This window comes from Eutrigla gurnardus (assembly GCF_963514095.1).
Source record: "Eutrigla gurnardus genome assembly, chromosome: 21".
Classification (NCBI taxonomy): domain Eukaryota; kingdom Metazoa; phylum Chordata; class Actinopteri; order Perciformes; family Triglidae; genus Eutrigla; species Eutrigla gurnardus.
In genome coordinates, this window is record NC_139932.1 from 15,321,715 (window position 1) to 15,340,218 (window position 18,504).

General features: G+C 42.7%; 1 protein-coding gene across 2 annotated transcripts in view; it reads right to left on the reverse strand.

Annotated features, from left to right (window-relative positions):
* The window catches only part of tbc1d22a (TBC1 domain family, member 22a), a 100,943-nt gene extending 82,439 nt beyond the window's left edge, over window positions 1-18,504 (reverse strand). For both annotated transcript variants that reach the window (XM_084038727.1, XM_084038728.1), the window contains exons 1-5: window positions 18,306-18,504; window positions 17,777-17,833; window positions 15,280-15,463; window positions 14,599-14,845; window positions 12,284-12,466 (exon numbers count right to left, since the gene is read on the reverse strand). In XM_084038727.1, the coding sequence (XP_083894853.1) occupies window positions 12,284-12,466; window positions 14,599-14,845; window positions 15,280-15,463; window positions 17,777-17,833; window positions 18,306-18,367 (733 nt within the window). In that variant the 5' untranslated portion in view covers window positions 18,368-18,504. The remainder of the gene's footprint in view (window positions 1-12,283; window positions 12,467-14,598; window positions 14,846-15,279; window positions 15,464-17,776; window positions 17,834-18,305) is intronic.

Below are 18,504 nucleotides of genomic sequence, written 5' to 3' on the forward strand. Positions count from 1 at the left end.
GATATTCAAGATGTAACATGTTTAGATGGAGATGTTTATTCCGCAGTGTTTCTTTAGAAGCAAGTGTTCCTGGATGAGTTCTCGCTAACATTTACTCATCTATTATTCACAGATAGGTCTCCCTCTGCCCGGGCCCCTGCGAGTCTACAAAAAAAACCCCCATCAGCATTCAGCAATATGAGTTGCCGCAGCCAGCCTGAGGCAAACATAAAAATGCAATGGAAATCTCTCCACTTGTAATTGCAGTGCCACTTGTATTACCTGCATTCCGGGGAGTGAAAGGACGAGGGGGAAATTGATTTCCGTGCAAATGAAATGGCACTGCTTTAATATACCTTTCTAAGTAAAAAGAGGGGGGGAAGAAACAACTGTACCTAATGAATAAGCCAAATTCTTCCTAGAATCTTATTCAAAGCACAGGCTGGAAATTGATAAGCCCTTCGCAAGGAGTGAACGATATTGATTAACGCTGCCAAATGACTCTGCCTCGCCTGTTCTTCAAGGCAAATGCAACGGAAAGCCAGAGACAGATAGCAGAATGGGAAATAACAATCAGCTAAACAGCAACGGGCTAAGTCCACAGGCTAAATTGAGTGAAACACATTAGAGCTTGTTCAGCTGATGGGAGATTCTATTTATTCACTATAGTTCCTGTGCATCTCCCACTTAAGATTTCTCCCTTACTTTGTCCCCAGTGACTTTAATTATATAGAAATTCAATACGGTGATCTAGTGAGAAGCACGGCCCCGTCGGTTTGGAGTGACTCAGAGCACCACAGGATGCGAAGGTTTCCAATACCCAAAAGGTTACCTGTGCAGCAGCGAGTCGTATTTAAAAGCAGAGGTGAAACAACTTCTCTAGACGTGACAAAGGCAATAAAAGTTGCCGAGGTGCTGCAGGTTTTCCACAGATTCTCTTCGCGCCTCTTTGCTCCTTCCATTCCCTCTCCTCAGGACACAACAACACAACAAGTGGAAGGCAGTGTGTGTGTATTTGACATCATTTCATCCACAGACAGAAAACAGACATTTTTTGTTTTCTGAGATTAGCAATTTGGGACACTTAAAGGGTCAGTCCATCAATTTTACTCATCAAAGAAGGCTTAAATGCATTGGGAATATTTGTGTGTTATGAAACTGTTCTATAAAGCCTTTGGGGATTCAGAAATCTAATAAAGAATAAAGAGATCAAGTGATGTCATTTGAGTCTCAAAGTCAAGGAAGGATCCTTCAACGGCTGAATTTTAAAGGATGCTACGTCGTCGAAACCCACCAAAGGACTGTTCCAATGAGGGGGTTCCTTTGGGTTCTACTTAGAACCGAGTGCTTTGTTCAGGAGCTTTTTAAGGATGCATGTGTGCGTATCCTACCCACAGTTCTATGCGCACGACGCATTTCCTGTCACCCTCGATTTGGAAACTGGAGAAATATGCTTGTAAACTTTCATTTGTTTCATCATGTGTGCCAAAATCGGTTTCTGAACAAATTTGAGGCGACAAATTGCCAATCCAGTTGTTGCATCTTCACTCAGATTAGATCTACAAGGGCCTAATTTAAATGGCTGCTCCAGTGAACTAATAATAGCACCGAGGCTGGCAACTGCAGAGAGAAACAGTGGGTTAGAGCCAGCATATTTCCACGTCTAACTTGGAGAATTAAGGCTTTATTTCCACCAAACCAGAGTTGCTGATTGTTGGAAGTGGACCTTTCCTACCAAGGAAGCATCCTTGACTTTAAGAAACATCAGCTGGGACTGAAGACTAGTTTGAAAATACAAAAAAATCTGTTGGCATTGGTTTTGAAAGTGGTGCACTTACCAGACCTGTGTAGCCGGCTCCTTATCTCTGCTTGAGGCTAGCAGCTCGAGCTACATTAGCCAATGTTTGGAGTTGTAATGTGGGTAATGTTGGCAAAGAATGATGGAATATTAAAATTGGTTCCGTTTGTCATTGATTTGCCCATTTTTAAACTTCTCATAAAATTCCATTATAGAATTTCAAATCAATTGGAGCACTCTCTTTTATTGGGGAGAAAGCTTTGTCAAACAACACCTAATGTTGCCGACCTGGTCGAGTCCAATATTGATGGCAGCGTGGGCTAGATTGATTGGCACTGTGGTCCTTTCTCCATGCTGAAATCATTTCCAGTCCCAGCGTGGTTCGTTAGAGTCCATCTTTTTTTTATTCGCAGGTTCATGAAAGACTAATTCAGTAGATGCGGCAATCGACTGCCACTGCTGCACGTCATATCAAAGCACATGTGCATACATTTGACAAATTTTCATCAACTTTCACAGCTTCCCATTGCAACACTGCCAGATGGATTGAACGGCTTTGAATCTCTGCCACCGTGAGTCATGTGTGTGTGTTTGTATGTCTGAATGACATCTACCTCGACTACCAGGACAGCCGCAGTGAGGTTATGCAGAAGGCGCTTACAACAAAAGTACAAGACTTTAAGGGTGAAATCGTTATACTATGTGCACCTCTATATTCATTTCTCTCCTAACAGCTAGTCAAGTGTGTCTCTCCTCTTGCCGTGCACCTTCTGAACCTCCATTTGCACTGTCAGACAAAGAAATGAGTCCATGAATCTTGTGGGCTCCGGCTTAATTAAACTATGTTATATTTCCCCCACATGGCATTAATCTCTCTGTGGGGGGTTATAGAGAGGAGGGGTGAAAGGACGCGAGGCACAAGTTAGCTAATAGTCTTTACATCCTGATGCTGCAGCGATCTCCTGAAAGCCCGGTCCCCTTTGGTCAAACACTGCAGGATAGAAATGTGTGCACCTAAGAGGCGTGTTCGTGCGTGGGTAGAAGTGTGCAGAAAGGTCAAGGAGCAAATATTTACATGGCACCCTGTGGCCAGAGGAACAAGCCGATGTGCCCGTTAGACCTATACATCATACACAGAAGTGCAAACACAGCCTCTACCCCTTAAAATCGTCCAAATACTCTCCAGCAGAGAGATGGACCACTGCAGAATCTAATCAGTTACCCCAATGTGAGCCCAGATGCCCTATAGACCCAGCTCGTACTGAGACACTGCACTGCTGCAGTGCATGAAGGGCATTGTTTATTCTTGCAGTTTTCGCACATTTTAATTAGTCCTTGGCAACAATGCTGCGTTGAGAGAAGACCTTCATAAAAGGAAAATATGTAATCCATAATCAATCATAGGAATTGACTCTGTGGTGATGCTTTATTCCAATGCAAACACAAACAGGAAATATGTCTACACCCCTATTCTTCAGTCCCCACAGTGACAGCGAGGGCAACGCGAGCACAGTTGACATGCAGGCTAAATTGCAGATGTCGTTTCATTAGCGTGAGCTCAGCTCATCTCGCGGAAAGCCTATCTGACTCTCTAGGGCATCTCGTGTGCATTATGAATGAGACAGCCAAGCCCTTCGCTCCGCTGGAATAAATTAAAGGCATTTCGTGACATTTTGAAAATTAATCTGTTGTTTTTGCTCAGCAGGCACTTGTCACAACGTGGGTGAAAAAGTTTCTGCGACTGTCCCAGAGGCGACGAGGGACCGGCTGTCCCCGTCAGTTTCGGTGAGCAAAGTTAATAATGCAAACGAGCCATTTCTCGCTGACACAGTTGTCACTCCCTAACATAGCAATCTGGAACAACTTTAAAAAAAAAACATTAAAAAAACGTACTAATTGAAGCTGTAAAGACATTCCTTTAACAGGTCTCTACAGAAACAATGTCGAGGCAACTCATTAAAGCAATTTGCAGTCAATACACCCCACAGGCAATCATTTCAAAGCATACATATAAAAGTGCAAGCGGGGGCAGGTGAAAACAGAATTTCCCTTGTGGGACCAATAAAATATCACATTATTATATACATACTTTGGAATTAGCGTCATCAGTATTGTGGGTGTTTATCATGCAGGCAGGCACCACAGACTTCAGGGGGATTGGTCTGGAGAGACGGTCCTGACCCTGCAGGAAGCTATATATTCCTTACTGGCATTATAAAAAAAACACCTGTAACATCAGCAATGTGCAACTCAAGGGCAACTGCTGCTAGTCGTTCTTCTGTGCGTCTACTGTATTCCATTATGCATGAACTTACAGGGGTGCACTTTGTCTTGGCTGGAGTTAAGCTGGGGACCACAGGGGGTGATTAGGACACCATGTACCTTCTGTTGAACACTCCACAACAGCTGCTCTGATGTGGGACCCTCAGAGGTAATGAATGCTCAATGACTGTTGAAACATTCAGAGGGCAAAATATAACTAAATATCATCTTTGTAGTTTTTTTTTCCAACTAATTTAACCGGCCACAATTAAGTAAAAGTATTACAAAGCAGCTGCTTTATAGTAGTTCCGAAGCGAGGGAAGGTCACATCAGATTAAGTCAATGTGGAGTTTCCTACTGCAGTCATTCATGTTTCTTTCATCGGAGCTGCTGTTGGGTGCCTCGTTAATGCCCAACTCAACTGTACTGTACTTTACCTGCTGGGGGGGCAGATTCTCAGAGCCTACATGGGGATTTGAACCACTTACATGTGGGTCACAAGACCTTTTCTTTACCATTTTGGCTACATAACAAAAAAGTATGAAAACCTCAATCTAAATCAGACATCTCTAATAAAGTAATTTGCAGCCAGTTCAACAGAATGGTATACATTTAAAAACAGATCAAATTCTGAAAAAGCGCATTAGTCAAGGGTACAACGGATCACGAAGCTCAGGGCTCAGATCGTATCATTAAGGCATGGATCGGATTAGTAGAAATATCAATAGCAGTCGATACAGATGGTTTTCATTGTTTTGCTTTACAGCTGCTATACAAGGCTCCAGAGGGCCCTTAGGCAAGACCCTCGATGCTGTCTGACTACCTCAGGCACGAGTGAATCGAATACGAAAGTCATTACGGCTCGGACGTCGCCCGGGTCAATAAGGTCCGCGCCAGGTGTTGAGAAACCATGGCAACCTATTGCTACTATACGTGCAACCCCACTGAGAGGATGTGGGATCAATGGATGCTTTGAAACCCTAACCCGATTAACCATCGTATCTATAATATGTCAGAAAACAGAGAAAAGCCATTCCAATAAAAACCCAAGGTGATGCATTTAACTTGCATGTTTTACTCGACCAACAGTCCAGAACTCAAAGATATTCAATATGCAATCATTAATGACATTTAAGAAGTTGTAAAAAGTGTATTTTTGCCATAATTAAGATAATTTATGAAATAAAATAATTGCTGATCATTTCCCATCGATTGAATAATTGACAGCTCTATTATGGATATGGATATACAGTCAAGTGCTACCACTTGAATCATGCATGCAAAGGTTTTCTTCCCAAGTGGACTGAAACTCAAGCCCAAGCAACATGAGGTGGTTGTCTAAGAGAACATTAAATGGAGTGAGGGTAAGAGTGTGTGTATATAAGTGTGAATGTAAGTGTGTGTGCGCGCAATAGTGCGCTCCTGCACTTCGTCCGTGTCCGCCCGTCTACTTGTCTGTCCGTCAGTCAGTCCGCCTGCCAGTGTGCACGCTTCTATATAAAAGGTCGGTAAGAAGAATAGAAAAGGCAGCGAGCAGCGCTGTCAGTCAGTGCTGGCTGAGCGGGGAGCTGATGGGAGCAGGAGGGAAGACGGTTGGCGGGCCGGAGCCATGCACTATTCAGGCATCATTCATACGGAGCGCGACCACTGGGGCAAAACACCACACGGTTCTCGGCAACACACGGGCACACCTGCCAAAACTGGGGGGGGAGGTTTGGATTCTGTAGCAGGAGCTACCTCAGCAAATCCAAAAATCAAGACACGGAGGTTTTCACGTGTGCTGCAGCCTAAACCTTAACACAGGCAGCTTATATCCTGCTTTTATATACAGCAATAAGAAGTGTATGCTTCGCTGGAAAGTCATAACACCCACAAGAGCTTTTCCACTGCTGCAATGTGGGCCACCTGTGTGATCCCCGTGAATGCCTTGGAGAATAATGCAATGGTGGAAAAAAAGTAGGTGAATGCCATGGTTGCAGGTGTCCCGGTGTCGTCTGAAGCTATTTTGCCGCTGAGGTCAGAAAAACAATACAATAAGGACAAACACCTTTATCATGCAGTTTATTAAAAAGTTAAGCTCCCCTCCTATAAACCTTGAATGCTGTGAGAGAGTCCTGAACGGTCTAACTCATCTAGAGGACAAAGTGATGGCGCCACGGAGCAGACGGCTCATAAACTAATGGGACTCTTGTAAAAAGATACTCCCCTCTGGATTATACCTGCTCAGGAGGCCTGATGGATGGCCCAGATGGCTGGGAGAGGACACCGGGCAACGACGAGTGTACAGGTGTGACAATGTGTGCGTGTGTACCTTTGTGTGCTATTACACAACTAACTTGCATAGTGAATTCCCTGGAGGTTTTGCTTTGCATTTAACTGGTTTATATGACGAAGGCTCCAAAATATCTGACCTGGTGACGTTTTTTTTAAGAATTTTTTATGTAGAGACTTTCAATTTCAGTTACGTTGCATTTACAGGTGATGGTTATATGAGAAGGCACAAAAACACACATTTCAGCTATTCTAAAAAAAAATGTTCATATGGTAAATGAAACCAGTGCAGGTGCAGAGGCTAATGAGTTACCACAGTGCAGTACTGGAACCAGTTGTGAAATTGAGTTGACATAAGGCTTATGTTAATCACTACATTTAAAAAGCCTCATAAATTAATCATAAATACAACAAAACCAATTAAAAAACAGATTTATTTTCTTCTGTAAATGAAATATTGTTGCATTTTCGGCTGTTGGCCGAACTTGGCTGAAATTTCATACATAATATCTCATAAATCTCCAAATATAGATAATGAGTTGCAGGATTAAAGTGAAACCGCTGGCAGTGGACACCGTATGACTTCCCCTGCACATAAAGCAGCACTTTCCAGTTCCCTGCGGTGAACAGGTGAGACCTGTAAGGACTGAAGTGTGTTCAGTCAAGCTTCTCTTATAAAAAAGAAAGGATGAAAAATTCACATGGAAGCCCACCGTGTAACAACTGAATAAACTAAGCCAGACAAGCTGGGAGGCTACTGACACAGGAGACAGCTGGAGGTTGGACCAACCTTATTAAGTCAGGTGTTTTGCCCGGGGACATGCTAGGAATCAGCCCACACAGCTATGAACATTCATGCACAGTTGCATACATATACCACTGACTGTTAGCACAGTGCAAGAAACACACAGTAGGGTAGATTTTTAAAAGCAGGAAGAAAGGGAAGTAAAAATGCTGTGACATCAAGACATTTCTCACAGCATCCACTTTCTAAGAATAGGGCACCTATATGGAAAACAATGCAGAGTGCATTCTCCTTTTTCTCTCTAGCTTTCGTCAAATGGGAGCCATCGTTATCTCGAATAACCTTCTGAGATTTGACATGGAAAGCTTTTCTCTGTAATCTACCAATATTAACAGTCTGCTGCTGCAGCCTCTCTTCTCCTACACTTTTCCCCACCTGTGACACACACCTTCGAAATGTTCACACATGGACGGGGCCTTTCAAATGAGGCATTAGGACGGAGTTAAATTGAATTACATCGCCACTTCCCACTTTGATGGCGGCTATTAACTTTGCAAACAGCGGCTGATGGTAAGCCCATCACACGGCGTGGCTGCTGTGTAACAGGATTGCGGATTGTGGGAGCGAGCGAACTGTGGCAGGAAAGTGCCAGGCCCACTAACTACAGCTGCTGCAGTGAGGGTAATGGCAGTTGGGGGAGACACACTCTATTGTGGTGGAGGTGTAACAAAGAGCTGCAGCTCCCCCAACAGAGAGTAGAGAGACACACCGACAGGCAGCGAGGCAATGGCAGGAAGTGTGTGCTTGCAATCATGTGGGCAGTGATTTGCTGTACGTTCTGTTCTGATTGCTGGTTGGTAGTTTATTTAGCGTTGTTATTTTATGTCAGTTTCCATGTTGATGGCACGTAGATCAACATCTTAAATCATCATGACGCATGTTGTGCCTGCGTGGGTTTACATGTATGAGGTAGACTCATAACAACCACACGGGCAAACTGAAATAAGTATATATTGTTTTCAAAAACAAGACAAACAAGGAGAGCAACTGATGAAATTTGGGAAAGTAAAAGACAGTAAGGATAAATTGTCAGGAAGGAGGAGAGCGAAAGGACCATTGCCATAGCAACAGCAGTATTTCTACCATCCAGCAATAACTGCCTGATGTCAGATGCTAGTTCTTGGTCTTGAAATCAATTAAGAAGAAAAGAATATGTAGAAAGTCTGCATAAAGTATAAATTAAAAATCACTAGAAATACACTATAACCCACACAAAATCAACCATATACACAAACACTGCCTCATCCTGCAGTGTAAACACAGAGCCAGCAGAAAAAAGAATGATTTGTTAAGAAGCTGAAAAGATAGAAATTGAACAACTTTTACAAGACAATAGGAAAACGTGTAAAATTAGCGTATTGTATTTGTGAAAATGTTTTTCTCTCGTTGTTGAAAGCAATGTCAGGAGCAATTACTGATCACCAATCAACAGCTTATAGACTTCATGAACAAAAAGTTCTCTGAAGTATGAAAGCAGAGGTCCAAAATTAGGAAAGGAGAGTCAGTTTCCTGTATCTGTGTCACATGTGTTTCGCCACTGCCCCGCCCCTTCAGGAGACTCGACGCAGTTCCTGAGTCTATTCTTTCCAATAGGAGAAGTGAAAGAAAACACAGATAATGATCTATTATTTCACTCCATAGTCAAGCAGGTGCAAACACACCATGACTTAGGAGACAGGAAGTGCATACCATTTGTAATGCATCATCCAAAACTCCCTTTTGCTCATTCCTCAAGACAATAGTCACTGGAGAAACACAGATTAATTGTGGGGCTCTTTGCATTCATTGTGTTCAGTGGTTTTATTGGGTTGAATTATGCTTGAGTAATTAGCTAAATATTCAAACATATTTCTTCTGTCTGGCAGTTTATGTTTCTATTGCTCAAGTCTGCAAATAATGCAATGTCGTAAACGTTGCATTAAAAAGAAGTGAAGCTCATGAAGGCACTTTTCCTTCTTTTTTTTCCCGCCTCCGTTAAAATGACTCCCTCCTCGCTGAGCCCTCAGTGGGTGCTGTGATCAGGTTCACTCAACAGACAGACTCGCCTCAGGACACCAGGAATAATTAGCTGAAATCAACCCGACATCAATCACCCTACTCTCCCACACGCACAGGTCATCACCTTCTGCACGACCTTACATGCTAAACAGACCGCTATTACAACCTGTCGCCAGGCTCAGCGGCGATGGAGAGAGAGAAACACGGGTGTGAAAAAAAAAAAGGTGGAAACATATGAGCAAGCATGCATATTATTGACTTTTTAAATCTATTACCTTCAATTCAATCCGGTTTTATCCTGACGGACAGATCTACAGGTAAAGTCTCATTTTCACACGTGTACCTTCATGCTACACTCCCAAACTTAAAAAAACTAACAAGCCCGCAACCCAAAGTGGTGGTAGCTATGACGACGAAGTTATGACCCACGTCTATCACTGCAGAAAAATCACACACAGTCACACACTGACCAACACGTTTCAGACAGGGACAAACACACATGTGGACTCCAGAGACCGGCAGTCCTGACCTGTCGGGGGACTTGGCCCAAAACTGTGGCTGCCTCTGCAATTAATTACACCATTCAAGTGAGGACCAGACCAATGGATCATTCCGGCCCCCTCTTCCTTTGAGCTCAAGGACGACTCGGTCGAGTTTCTCTTTTACATGAGGGGCCGTAATCCCCGCTGACAGTGTCCACTGGTACGCGCGGGGATTGGTATGACTGTACATGTGTCAGAGACGGCGTGCTGGGACGATGACCTCCCTTTAGAGGACAAGGAGTTTAATCCATCTTGTCATCACGCTCTCAACTTAAAATCTGATAATGTCTACGTGGTAAAATGTGCCATGTGAAAGCAATTACATCACTATTTCAAATCAGACTTTCCGTACCAGAAAACGGAGCAGCTGTCTAAATTGAGGTCTAAAAGTGACTCAACTAAGCGCAAACAATGCTATAATTTATTTTTTTGTCCCAGAATTATTTTGTAACAGCGGGTTTCTTCAGATGGAGGCCATTAATTTTTTCTTTTTGTATTCTCATCTATATCCCATTCTTTGCTGCTGCAGTGACCCAATTTTCCCCACGGGGATCATTAAAGTTTCATCTTATCTTATCGTATCTGCCCCATCCCTCTCCCTTCCCCTATCTCTCCCCCCCCCAATCCTTCATTTAATTATGTCCAGTGAATGAAGTTCATCTTTCATGCTGCCAGAAGCGTGGCTCACCCGTTCTGGCCTATCTAATCATGGCACAGGGTCTAAACTAAATTTAGACAGCCAACTTGTGATGCCTGGCAGGCCCTAACGGGGGTCTGACACCACGAGACACTCTGCTGATGTACAGCTTTCACACGACTTGTGCACCAGTTTGTTTTCAAAGTTTCCACTGTGCTGACTAAGGCCGACCAAAGTTAATGAAATCCAGTCAATGAGGTCCAGCCTGGCCCGGATCGACCCCGATCGGGTTTGGTCAGCGAATCAAAGCTGTAATTGGCAGCTTATGTGTCAGCTGATTAGTCTTAAGAAATGTCAATACAGAAATGCCAAAGATGATTTAGGTCAAGTGTCTTCATTGCTTTCCCCATCAGAAAGCACTGGCAAGTTAATTCTTTAACAAACAAATGTAAAATTTAAGGAATCCTCATCGAAAATGGATGCATTTAGGTAAAACCATAACATCTGCTGTAGCATTAAAATAGTAATATTAAAATATCTATATTGGTATCCACTTCAGGAAGTATCAGTCAGTCTGTGTTGAGAGTAGAACTGAAAATAAAGCCTGCCGGTAACGGGATTATGCCTTCTGAAACACTGTATGGTTCTGGAGGTGAGACTGATGGCGAAGAATTGGGTGTATTTACAGAAGATTCTGACTTAAATATGATCGAGTATACTTATACAAGAGGATCTGAATAAAAGGTGTGTTTCCAATAATAGCCTGTCTCGAATTAATGCCTGGTAGCCTCTTCAGTTGTGGTAAATTAAGACCACAGCCACTATTTGAGAACGGAGGATACGGTATTTAAACTGTGTCATTTCTGCACTGAAATACCTCTGACACACTCTTCTTGTATTTAGCATATTTAGGGTATTTAAAGAGAGACACAGCAGCAGCGTAAACACAGAAAAACCACTGAAGCACAACATCCTTTATCTTAACACTGAACAGATCTGATCTGAAATTGGCTTTTAACAGAGATTTTTCTGAGAATTTGAATCCACACTGAGTGAACTTTGATGAGTCAGCCTCTGTGCTTCTACCAAAAAATTATCTGAGGTCATGAGATCCCACTTCTGAAGAGCGGATTTCTTTTTTTTTTAGCATGCACAAATCAACTGTCCTCATAATTCAGGGGCCAGTAAGACACACTGAATAAACCAGGGCAGCCCTTGACCAAAGACATTATTAGTTGTTTGACTATATATTCTCTATCTTATGTAAATAGTTTTAGTATCATCATATAAAATAATAATTTATTCTTATTATGACATGTTTACTGACTGCCTACATTACAACTGTGGCTTTAAAAAGCATTGCTTTGCCACCTTCATTCCATTCAACCTTAAAAAAACGATGTAAATACCTTTGAGATTCAAGGCAGCTACTGTTCTTTTAACAGCAAGCATAATCACTTCATGGCATAGCATTCCCGCTTGTAAAATGTCCTAAAATGTGTCCGATAGACACTTTGATGTAGTTAATCGACTGTAACTATGAAATTGATGCAACAAGTTGTTGCGCAGCAGTTGCCAAAAGTTAGTTAGTTTCACAGGACTCAAAGAGTGAAGAGGGACGTCTGCAAGGATTTCAAGGCCACTGGGGTGACAGTGGGTACGGCCAGAGTCTCTGGGGTTGGATAAACAGTAAAGCCTGTCATTTGGTTAGAACAAAGGCCTGTCATTTGCTTTTGTTGTTGGTGGTATTTCTCCCCGTGTAATCTGCATGTCCAGATGGCTGGATGACTTTCCCCCCCTCACAGCATCGTTAAAAGCGCAGCACAGCTGGTAGAGTGAGTGTGAGCAAACTAAGAGTGAGTGCAAGGAAAGGGCTTTGAGAACAAACAAAAAAAAAGAGGAAAAAAAAGGGAAAACTAGACAAAAGCTGAGAAATGCGAGAGAGCACACGCTGACAGATAAACGGAGACCTTTGGATGAGTGTATCTTACCCAGATCTGTGTTGGGGCCAGCCAACAACTGTTTGAACTTATCCAGACGGGATGCCTCCCTCTCGGTCATGACCGGGGTGCCAGATGTGTTCTGGTCAGCCATGCGAGCCACTAGCGGGATGACGGGCGGCCGGTGGGGCAGAGAGCGTTGTCTGTGGAGGGCTGCATGCTCACCTGCTGCATCTGGCGGAGGATAAATTGTTCAGACAAGGCAAAAAAAGAGGGTTACATAAATTCTCATTCGACCATTGGAGGGCTTTCTGATGATGCAGCGCTGGATCTTGTATTATGTTGTCGGGAGCTACATACTAGCATGTTCACAATGACATTTGAAGTTTGTTACCAGATGAAGATCATGCCACAGTAGCCTAAGCAAGGACACTAATGTCCTTTAGCAACTTGATTCGGTTGCTAACCAGCTGGTGATAAATGCGGTGACTGTTGCTTGTTTTGCAATGAGCCTCCAGGACAGTTGCGCTTGCAAACTTTTTGATCCGACTGTGTGCGGAGGCTTTATAACGGGTAGACAAACACATTAATTCAGTATGCCGAGGGCCGCCTGTTCCCCCAGATGTGCTAAAATAAGTTAGAACGAGACAGTGGCACCACACAGACACGTTATGAACAAGCTGGTGAGGTCGTGACTTCAATGTGGAGAGGGATGCTCCTTCTGTCACAGTAAACGCGAAGCAAAAGTTCATAAAGATCCCTCTGAACAGCTCTGCCAACATTTCCTCAGCGCTACGGCAAACCGCGACACAGCTACTGAGCCAAGAGTCACACAAAGACTTCACAGCAATTAAGAAAACTGGAATGCTGGCAATTTTAATATCCTTTTTCGTTTTTTTTTAACAAATAAAAAGCTACAAATTTGTTCTCAACTATTTTATGTGCACTGACAAAAAATGAAAAAAAGATTATCAAAGCCTGCAGAACGCTTCTTTGTAGACGAACCTTTGTGTGATTTTAACAATAAGTAAGTTAGTTAACGCATAAAAAGGGCCGTGAATGGCAAAGCCAAGATAGAGGGAATTAGTAATGTTTACTTATCTGTCACAGCATATTGCACCAATTATTACAAGGAAGGAAGAATAAATGTCTACATGAAAGTACAGAAGCAGAAAGTACTTCCCCAGAAGTCCAATGACCAGCAGTTTCTGAGTGTTTGTGTGTCCCTTGCTCTCTAATGCAGCAGGGCACTCCAACGGCCAGTGCCAAGTACGAGTACGTAATGCAGAAGTATATGGAGGAAGTCTGGCCCTCGCTAATGAAAGCTATGCTGTGTGCCATTATCCAATTAGGCTGGGGCAAGTGTGTTCATGCTATTCCTTGCTGTCATCTCTCTCTCACACACACACACACACACACACACACACACACACAGACACACACTCACACTCACACTCACACTCACACTCACAATAGGAGATAATAAGATAAAAAGGACAGAGAAATGGAGGAACATAAATCTGCAAAGAAATGAGACACTGCAGACCAGCAGTGAGCCTTTTAACTGTGCAGTCAAGTTGTTTACCCACCTGCCAAGTATATTGAGTGGGCATGTATTAGGGTTTCTATATATAAGCAGTCTTTTGCAACATGCTCATTGGGGGTTGAGAGATGGTGCTGTCTTGCATATCCCTGTATCCACATGACATGGAGTGCATGCGAGTATGTGCGTCGTCTTCTCCGAGGAGATAAGAGCATTGCCTGAAGGCAACAGGCTTCTTATGTGATCTGTATCAAAACACAGACTGAATGGCAGACACACAGGCAGATGATCTGCTAAACAGGACAATAGCCCGCTGTTGCTGTTGATGTTATGATCTATGAAGCCACAGGAGAACCATTTATTCACAACTTTTCCCTTCTGTGTGTTCACGACCAAGAGGAGAAAACGGCTTGTGCCTTGTTTTTACGAAAACACTCGAGTGAGATTTGGAGGCAGTCTTTAACAGGACCAACTTGAGCCATGACATAGCATTTACACAACAAGGGAAACGGACCCAACTGAATGAGGAAGGGTTGGAGGGAAGGTGTCTCTTTCCTCTGCCATCTGATTTATATATCATGCAAAAATGTAGAGGACACATCCGTCACCTGACACCCTGGTTTTAGAAGAGAATAATAACTAAACTTTGATGTAGATAAAAGTTATAGACAGCTACAGAGGGTGAATGTTGAGAAGTGTCTTTCTTTTAGTTAAGTATTCCTCAACACTGGTGCACAAAAAAGAAAAGCAGTCGCTTGCTTTTAGTATGCAGGTGACATGGGCCAGAAAACTTTTTGGACACTGAGCAATGGTGTTCACTAACCTTTAGGTGACCCAATTGGAGCTTCGCTTTGGGACTTTACAAGGCGTCCATCAGTGTAAGGGCTGGTCTGGGAGGCAAACGAGACCTCTGGGCTGGTCACGTCTCCTTCCCCCTCCTCCTCTTCTTCGTCATCCTCCTCCTCGTCCTCCTCTGCCACCTCCTCCTGTGTGTCCTCTCCTCTCTGCTCCAGCTCTGTTGTGTCATCCTGCCTCTGTCTCCCCTGCAGCTTGCTGTGGTTCTCGATCACCTTTTCAGTTGACGGAAAAACAAGTTGTGTCACTTGCGTTTGCAGATGTTGCCGATTACAGGCAGAACTTGTCAAACTCCATATAAAAGTGTGCAATTCCCTCTAATCTGTAAACTAAATCAGCACCTTGAGATTCTGCATTTTCATAAATAGAGTGCTGCAGGAATTAGTCTGAAATAGGTTAGCCTTTTTGCACTTTCCATTTTGAAATCAATGGGTTTTTGGTTAAACGCCTGGAATAAAATATGTGTTTAACACAAACTTAAGACATTTTAACACTTTGTTCTATGATATAAAGTCAGTAAAATATCCCTCTCATGAAACTGCAAGATTGTAAACAATGTAAAATATTTCTAATGGACTCCGCGATGAATTATGTTGTGATCATGGATAGGATAGGGACACTTAAGCATAGAAAATCACTGATTGTTCACCTTATTGGCTGTCTCCATGACAACCTCAATGTTAAGGTTCTGTGCAGCCATGGCCAGCAACTCGTCATCATCATCTCCAACGTCCCAAGCATCACTTGTAATGCTCTCAAACTCCTGGAAGGTGGTAGCCTTCTTGGGCTTGCCTGGCGTTGCTGGAGGAGGCTTGTTGCCTGCTTTAATCAGGCTGGAGGACGGAGACAGGACCGTGAAAACAGAGAAGGTAAGGAAAAGAGGATACGGTTATAGATAATGAGTGAAACAGTTAGGAAAAGTGGGGGGTCAGGGTGTAGGAAATGGAAAAGAAGTGGAAAACAGGGAGTAAAGAGGAGATTAATTAAATAAACACAGTGAGGATAATGAAGGAAAAAGACATGTGGGCAAATAAAATAATACGTGTCCATATAAAAAGAGGAGCTCAACAATTAATCAAACAAAAAAGGTGTGAACAATTAAAATAAATTAACAAATCCATATTTTATACACTGATGTTGGGGTTTGAAAGAATTACTAGTAATAACAGAAGATTTGCGATGGAGTGAGTCACCACCTTTATATTCAGACTCTTAATCTGCAGCACAAGAATCAAAAGCAGGTCTCTGAACACCTAACAAGACTGAATCTGGTACATGTTCAAAAGGCAACGTTGCCGTCTTTGTTCTGCAAGGACACCATCTCATTCAGCCGGAACAAGAAATGCTACAGAAAAAGAGAATTCAATTAAACTCGACCTGTCCCCATCATGTGATGTGGAAAAGGGAAGGTGAGAGGAGGGTAGGGAGTTCTGACTCCTTACAAAGGCAGGGATTACCATAATAAAAGGAAGACTTGTCCATATTGGTTTACTTCCATCATAACTTAGATGAAAGGAGAGTCTGAACATATAACCTGACAAAAAAAAAACAAGCACATTGAATTCAACCCTCTGTGGAAATGTACGTGATTAAACACCAGCCAGAAGAAATAAAAGGATTTTTACGGAATAATAGGCCTTTTTTTCTATCCGTGTGTGTGTGCATAAAATAAGATTGTACAGATAGTACACTGCTAGAGGTGCAGTCCAAAAACTGAAAACTTGAAATATTTCTAAATGATGAAGGTGAATTTTGAGCCTGTCACTGTAAACTCCAGTCTTATTGATTAATGAATTCAACCAAACATTCATCCCCAGGTGTTCACACACCTCAGACCTGTGTAGGCCCCCTGTACAGTTTTCAAACCTATAACAGTGTCTTGTATGGCGTTAAGGTGAATCACGATGCATGCGTTTATACTACCAGTCATTGGTTTATTCTGCAGTGTAAACGTCACACATCAACGACAACTGCACAAGCTGTAGAGGTGCTAAACTTGACTCAGTGGGGGGACTCTCAAAAATGTCCACAGTGAGTAAAAAAATAAATTTAATAGCATAATCAGGGATTTCATTTGAGTCCGTTTTGAGGGACTTGAGGAAGCAGATTCACTCTGTCAGGCTATGCGAGCATGGGTCTGTTGTTTCGCTATGACGGAAGTTTCACTGACTTTTTTTTCTACTTTTAATATAACTGGCGGCCTGCCCAAATAAAACCAATGTGTGGGAAACACTGCTGTAGTCCTGAAATACTAATGTTTAACTTCCATATGAATTGTTAGATTTTCAAATCATGTAACATTATCCTTTTGTACTGGATATGATTCCAAGATTTTAAATAAGTTAAAATAACAGTGAGTGTAAGCATATCTTATGTCCTTTAAGCTGTCATCCAGTCATCCAATAACTCAACTGGTCGGAAAGTGAACTTCTACAGATACTGCAGAACAACACATGCCTTACAGTGCAAACAAAAGAGTATGAGAATTATACTGCAAGACTTAATTTATACCACACACACATTTAGGCATGTTGCAATTATGGCCCAATAAACAATGGCACTGCTGTTGTCTCTGTCAGCTGTCAAATGTCCAAACAAACACTCCCAAAATACTTATGAGGATGTGGCTACAAGTAAACATGTTTTACAATATCAAACCACAGCAGCAGTTTTCTGTGTCTGTGAGTGTCTTTGTCGCTACACATCAAGTGTTCTGTGTTTGGTTGTCTTCTATCAAATAGTCACTCTCTACTGCTGAATTGAAAAGGAAGTCAGCTATAAAAACTAGAGTAGATGAAGTCCTGGCTTATGCTATGTATTTTGATTTTTACCACGCAACAACACTGCTATAAAAAGGTTGGCACTGCTGTTTACCATGGCAATATCAAACTTAAAACATGTGATATATCAAAACTGATATCCCATGATTATGTTAAATATATCCATCATGTTTCGTGCAGCTCTCAAAAGATATTTGGGGGGGAAAGGGAGGAGGAGACTAGCAACCTCAGCTAGGGTAGCATGTAGTTAGCATCAGCTCAGAAACTTAAATACTGGCGGTAAGCAAAGGCGAAACTAGCATTAAAAAACATAAAACCGACCAAAGTAGTGCATTTAACAACAACGACGAAGTACGTTTAACTTACTTAGCATGGAGGAGCGGGTCGAAAGGTGGATGCTGCGCTCCATACACATGCTGAATGCTGAGGAAGTGGAAAAGAGAGAACGTAAATGAATGAGCTAATTCACAACTGGCTGTCAAGCTAGCCGTGTTGGCTTCCCGGAAACAATGTCAGTAAATACTATAATACTTGGAGTGAATGTGATGGAAACGACATTAATTTGTTGGAAACCCATAGCTACTCCCAAATATTAAATCGTTCCCATACACATTAGTTAATAACTCTGTGACTGCGGTGTATGTCAATAGCTCAAGTGTTAGCATCGATGTTAGCAATGTAGCTCTTAGCCAGCTAGCAGCAGAAAGGCGTAAACTGTGTGCGCGAGATTCCATTCATCGCATACATCGGCACGTTACAAGGAAACACACTTCGTGCAACAGCACAGGCTCGTCAGCGAAAGTGAAAGTCTCGTTTAAAGCTCAACAGTGCGGCGTCAGTGAGCAAGGCTAGCTACGCTAAGCTAGCCACCAGTGTGGGGGAACACGTCACTCACCTGCCAGGAACCTTCGCTGTGTTTCTTTTCCAGAACTGTTTTTTATTCCCGTCAGTCGACATTTTCCCCTGTGCGGTCCGAACAGTCGCGAACACAAACACGCACGCGCTGTCGTTGTCTGCAAAACGTGAAATTTGTGTTTATTTACACCAAGTAGCCTCCTCCAAAACTCAGAAAGCTGCCATGTTGTTACTGCCTG